Source organism: Diorhabda sublineata, chromosome 7, assembly GCF_026230105.1.
Source record: "Diorhabda sublineata isolate icDioSubl1.1 chromosome 7, icDioSubl1.1, whole genome shotgun sequence".
Taxonomy (NCBI): domain Eukaryota; kingdom Metazoa; phylum Arthropoda; class Insecta; order Coleoptera; family Chrysomelidae; genus Diorhabda; species Diorhabda sublineata.
In genome coordinates, this window is record NC_079480.1 from 15,835,582 (window position 1) to 15,842,111 (window position 6,530).

General features: G+C 30.9%; 2 protein-coding genes across 2 annotated transcripts; both read right to left on the reverse strand.

The window, feature by feature from the left end:
- Positions 1-288: 288 nt before the first annotated feature.
- On the reverse strand, positions 289-3,681 carry LOC130446299 (lactase/phlorizin hydrolase-like). Its single transcript, XM_056782459.1, has 8 exons — positions 3,541-3,681; positions 2,941-3,207; positions 2,483-2,886; positions 2,216-2,310; positions 1,688-1,981; positions 1,300-1,437; positions 898-1,004; positions 289-736 (listed from the first exon to the last, which is right to left on the reverse strand). The coding sequence occupies exons 1-8, from the start codon at positions 3,579-3,581 to the stop codon at positions 610-612; spliced, it is 1,473 nt and encodes a 490-aa protein (XP_056638437.1). The 5' UTR covers positions 3,582-3,681; the 3' UTR covers positions 289-609.
- A 1,752-nt stretch (positions 3,682-5,433) lies between these two features.
- On the reverse strand, positions 5,434-6,252 carry LOC130446889 (ATP-dependent DNA helicase pif1-like). Its single transcript, XM_056783395.1, has one exon. The coding sequence runs from the start codon at positions 6,250-6,252 to the stop codon at positions 5,434-5,436; it is 819 nt and encodes a 272-aa protein (XP_056639373.1).
- Positions 6,253-6,530: the final 278 nt, after the last annotated feature.

Genomic DNA, 6,530 nt, shown 5'->3' on the forward strand with positions numbered 1-6,530 from the left:
ACAGCCACTTTTGGGGGGATTGCATTGAGTCGAAATTTAATCGCATTTGAATCTCCGACAATTTGCAATTACATTTCATTGAATTTGAAAAATGACAGCGAGTGTTCCGAGTTATATCTTCGTTGCCCCCCGGAACATTTATCAACAGCTCGAAATAATATGTTGGCTAGAATAATTAAATTTATACGTTTCGATTAATTATAGAAAACCGTTGAATTTCAAATAATGAAACTAAAAAACTCATTTTAGATTCATAGTTTTTCGAATGGAATATTAATTTGATCAGCAGCGATAATATCGTCGATAGAAATTTTGTGAATGAAATTACGTCCAAAACATTGCTTGGTAAAAGGTCAGTTTTCCTCGGCAATCAAAAATGACGATAATATTTATTCTACACAGAAAATCGTGATTGAAGGGCGTTAATGGACTTGGGTAAAAAAATAGTCGGAAATTTTGATTTATGAGCCGATGTGTATGGGAACAATTACCGAGCAATTTTTTTTTATTAAAACTGAATATGATAAATGGAAAAAGTATTATTAGACACGAATTATAGAAAAATGAACATGAGATACAGGAAAATAAGAATATTTTTCAAATATGTATTTACAACTCATCTTCACAGTTCAAATATCTTTTGGTCGTCAAATTTTGGAAAAACTCCACAGATTTTTTAGGTACTCGTTTTCTATCGGCATCAGAGAAATCTATATGATACATTCCAAAGTGCATTCTAAAATAAAAAAAAATATATTAATAAAAATAATCTTACATTGTAATCTAACTATAACATTCATCTTGCTTTTCTTTTAGATTAAATTCAATCTACAAATTTAAAAAAAAACTTGTATCGTTATTTTTAAACTGATAATTCTTAGTCTCAAGTATTCTTACGTGTATCCATCCAGCCATTCAAAATTATCTATATATGACCAAGCGATAACTCCAAAAACATTTATATTATCTGTTTCCACTGCTTCCAAAATATTACAATACATTCCCTGTAATAAAAAGAAGTGAAACGTGTGAAAATTCAAATTCAATAACAAAGTTATTGAAAAACATTTTACTGTCGATTTTTTTTAATAATATCGTACATATCGAGGTATGACAAGAAAATTGTTGTAATTGTTTCATATTATTACGCTTCTATCTAATTTGAAAATAATTAGAGGGTGTTTAAACAATTAAAACTATTTGTAATTTGTATTTAATACCCATAAATTTATTCACATTGATTTGGAAGTACCCTGTACATAAGGGTGGAGGTCACAATATATTTTATTAGAAACTTACCGTGTAAAAGCTTATTCTAAAATCGTCATTTAACGAAGTACCGTTGTCACTGATACCAACTTCGGTAATTAAAATATCTTGTTTCCCATACTGTTCATGTAGCCAATTTATAACTTTTCTAATGCCCCATGGATTTACCTGAAAATATAACTGTAATTAATCAAAGTGAAGTGGAAGTTTTGTTATCCATTATTACAATTTCCAATATATATAGGAATCGGATATGTTATAGAGTTTTTTTTTGTAAAGCTTTGGATGTAGACCTTGCCTAGTCCGCTTAGTTTCCCAATTTTCTAACGCGCGCGATTTTTTTATGTAGTGGATAGAGAATCGTTCCCAGTAGACGATGATTTACAACATTAATTTGATCGTAAGTTGTAATACTTACGGTAAAACCATTCGCTCCCTGATTTACAGAAGGATAAAACGTCCAATTTGTGCGCATATCGTTTTCAAAACTGGTGACATCATCGGGACCTTCATCAACGTCTGATACCAACAATGTAACATAATGATTAACAGCTATGAAATCACTGGTTCCTCGAATATATTCAATTTCTTGTTGATCGAATTGTGGAAGTCGAGATTGATTGTAATGTTCCATAATGCTTCTTAAAGCGATTCTAGTTTTTACTTCATAAGGCCAATCTCCTGAGAAAATCGGTTGGTAATACAGTCCACACTGGAAAAAACAAAATTTATTTGTTTAATTTTTTTTTACTTCTGATGAAAAACAACATGAAAAAATCGTAATCTAGAAAAATATTTGAAAGTGTTTGTTATTTTGAAGTTATTTTTGCAACGTTAAAAATATCGGAGAGCTTCCACTTATCATTATATAAACAAACTTCTTATAATTTCGAACAATTTCAATCCTGTATTAAAATTTGTATATAAAAAACAATTAAATAGATACCCAAAATTCTAGTTGTCTGTATGCAGCTGCTATATCGGCAGGTTTATCGGTTAGAGGCTTTACCCATTGACAGTCTGGTGCTATGGCCATTTTTGCTTAAAAAAAGAAAATTCCTTACGAAATTTTTTCTAAAATATTAGAAATTATAATAACTTTTTACAGCAAGCCTAAAGCCGCGTAGTGAAATACTCTTATGGCGTGTAATTAGATAAAATGAAGCACGAACAACCAATGCATACAATAAATATTCGAATAATACTAAAATACCTTCATAATTTGGAAATTCCTCTTTATACATATGATAAACTGCTGCATGAGTCTTAAGAAGTACGTACGCACACTGGTATTCCAGCAACCCACTGCTTTTAATACCAGGCGCAAATCTTCCATTTCCATATGAATAATGGCAAACTTGTTTGGGTTCGTTAATGGTTAACCATATCCCAACTTCTGGAAGATGTTCAATCACAATTCTGGAATAATTGACGAAATGTTGCACAAGGTCTATATTAATCCAATCTATACCGTCCTCACGAAGACGTTGCGGAAGATCCCAATGGTAAAGTGTTACAACTGGTATCATTCCGAATTTTTTAATTTGTAACGTGAGGTTTTTATAATATTCTAGGCCTTTAAGGTTTATGTCATTGGAGTATCCAGTCGGGAGAACTCTAAAATTATTTCTTATTAAAGAAATGTCGTTATAAATATATAATTACTCTTGCCTTGACCAAGAAATTGAAAATCTGTAATATTTAACACCAAGAGCAGCGATTAGTCTAACGTCTTCTTCATACTTATCATATGAATCACAAGCGACATCACCTGTGTCTCCATTAGCTATAGGTGAGGGTATTGTATGCGTGAAGTTATCCCAAATACTTTCACCTCTCCCATCCACATTCCAGGCTCCCTCAATTTGATAAGCCGATGTTGCAACACCAAAATCGATACTTGGTGGAAAATATTTAGAACTGACTCCGGAAGTGAATCTTAAAACAAAAGAATTCATATAAATTCAATGATGAGATATAAATATTAAAATGCCTTTTTAATCGTGAATAAACATGTACATATACAAAAAATTCTAAGGTCTTTCTTACTTTGATTTTAAAACAATTAATAACAATTCACCGAAGATAGATGATAGACGAATTGAAAGTTCAATTAGAACTATTCCATTATACTAAAAGTTTTGTTGGTCTATGTTATTTAAACGAATTTTAATGAAATAATTCGGAAAAATCGGTCTATCTTTACATGTCCAAGATTAAATCATATAACATAAAACATATAACAAATATTAGTACCCAGATGATACTCACAAAATGCATATAAAAATTTTTGAGAAGATTATCCATGTCATTTTTGTCGCATTATTTTATTATGTTACAAAGTATGACAACAGCTATTGTGGATTAACTAATTGCTAGATAATAACTGAGTTTATCAAATTTTTAGACGTTTCTATACGAACAATTTAAAATAAAATAAAAATACGATAACAAATTCTGTATATACAGTACGGGGTGATGTGGATTCAAAAACTTACAGCATATAAAAATATTTCACATGACGATAGAAAAATAGTGCAGCTGTATTCAACTTTATTATGGATTTACCTTCTATCTAGACATCTACAATTAATTGGCATACTTTTTTCCAATCAGTTCCATACGTTATATAAATAATATAATATATATTTACTTTTGGTATATTCGATAAATTTGTGGATGTTTGATTGAATTTTTGTATGTATACAGAGTACGTTATTTGAGTTTACGAACTGAACGGATATTGTTTTATATATATTTTGGACAGAAAATTGATTCTCATTTTCATTAAAAAAGAAAAGTAACAGGCGAACATAATTTCGCAAACTTTTGTTTTATTTACTTTGTGGTATAGTAGAGAACCAGAAAAACGATTTTGCCTGGCGGATAACAAGGAAAATTGAAAAAAAATTATGTCCCTAAATATTAAATGAGATCATTCAATAATTGTGAAAGGACGGGGGAAGTTTCAGAAAAAAATTTAAACACATTTTTTCATTTAATGGAAATATGAGAGTGAAATTATTAAAAAAGTAAAAAATTTTTATTAATGATGTTTTGTTGTATTAGTAGAAAATTAGTTGAAGACTATACAACGAATATTTTGAAAATTTCAGAGATGAAAATGAAGTCTTTGGATAATTAATATTTTATAACAAATTAGTTTGGTCAGCTAAATGAGTGAAAAAACTATTTTTGCATTTCGCCTCAAAACATGAAACCTACATTTCAGTATAGAAACAGTTGGTTTTGCATTTTGTTGCCGGTAACGATGAAATGCAATTTACATCTAGAGCATTGTTAGTTTTAGTTCAGTAAAGGAGTTCACGAACAAAATGTCAATAAAGTTTATTTCACAATCTACAACACTTTTATTACTGGATTCGGTAGTGAGATACGACCAACGATAAAAACTTCTATTTGGCTCTCAGATTTTCTTTATGCTCAATGTCGGAAGTTAAAAGTAGAAATCTCCCGGGAATATATGGAAGGTTTGTGCGGTTAAGAAGGCATACATTATTTGTTTTATCACAAGTGAACGCAAACTCATCTTAACTATACTTTTTATTACATTGAATTCAAGTTTTCAAGTAAATGAAGAAAGGTAGAATGCTTCTAAGGCATTTTTGTAATTATATACCTTAATGCCGAATGCAAAATCGTGTCAACATAAATTTAAAAATACTAACGTTCTGTCAATAACATCTACATAGTAGAAAAATTAGTAAAATTGATGACCTAAGTGTTGTTTGAAGAAATATTGAAATGAAAGTATAAATTTTGCTTAGAAAAATTGGTTTAGAGATCAATAATGTCGTGAACATACATAAATACTTATCTCATTTGTGATTGTCATCACGATAAGTATTTTGTGACAATAAATATACAATATTTAGTCACAGATAATAAACAAACATTTCAGAATCGCAGATAAGTGTAAGGATTAATTTGCTGTAAGAATTTTTCGTGTTATATGATATTTTTGTAAATATTTCAAATCACAGTATAAACATTACACTGTCATTGTTTTATTCTTATACTAGCTGACCCGGCGAACTTTGTTCCGCCTTAATGGCAATAAATAAGCAGGTTTTTTTTTAATTGGAAAAAATACAAAAAAAAAATTAAATACCTACATTAATCATTCATAATTATTTTTGTATTTTAGTACATAGGTTGCTCTTCATTTAAGTACCTTGTGATACACGACATTTTTTGTTTTATTATCAGGCGCAAAAACAAACAACGCAACGCAAACAATGCCACGTATAATTGACCATGGGAAAAACATGAATGTTCTAGATTTAAACCACAAACTTTTAAGGATTGGCCTTGTGATTTGTTGATGGTCATGGCAAATGCAAGACGTATCGGAAATTGAAGTCTTTTAAATTCAAACGGCATATCGGTTGGGATCATCAGTATCCTCGGAATGAGAACTTCCTCGCCTTTGAATTTTCCTATCATTATCGTAGCGTAAATTACATTGTTCATCAATTTTCTAACCACCAAACGCGTACCGTTGCACAGTTTTGGTTGGTTTATGTTTCGAAGCATGATTACTACGGAGCCAACCTTTAGGCGTAAATTGTGCGGTGGTAAGCCAGGCACGTCCAAAGAGTTTAAAAATTCAATTGGATAGTTGGTGGCTTCATCCTCATTTGTGACGCAGTCAATAGATTTGAATGAATGCATTGTTCCAATGATCTTATTTTGAATTATGTAGTTTAGGTCATCTACATATTTATTCTTAGCCGCTAAAATTGCTCGCTCACTCAACCATTCATTATTTTTGTAGTTAGAAATAATTTCTGGCAATACATTGTTGATAAGTTCGTTTTTTGATGAGACAAAATAACAGAAATTATTTGGAAATGATATTAATCCGCTCGATTCATCGACAGGTACTTGACCATTACCGATAGTCAGCAATTGCTCCGAGAAATGTTCAGCAGATGTATCATTAAGCAATGTAACTCTCATGTTTGTTGTCAGTTGCAGTTTCTTCACATAGAGTCATAGATTTGACGATTTGAGGCAAGCGTTTATTTCGTCGGCAGCCGTAGATCTTGGAATTACTGGCAGTATTTGGCGGAAATCGGCAGACAGTAAAATCATTGCTCCTCCAAAACATCTCGAGTCATTGCGTAAATCTTTTAATGTTCGGTTAAGTGCTTTTAATGCACGTTTATGCGCCATTGTGTATTCGTCCCAGATGATGATTTTCGATACCGCTAAAACTTTGCCCATTGCTGAGTGTT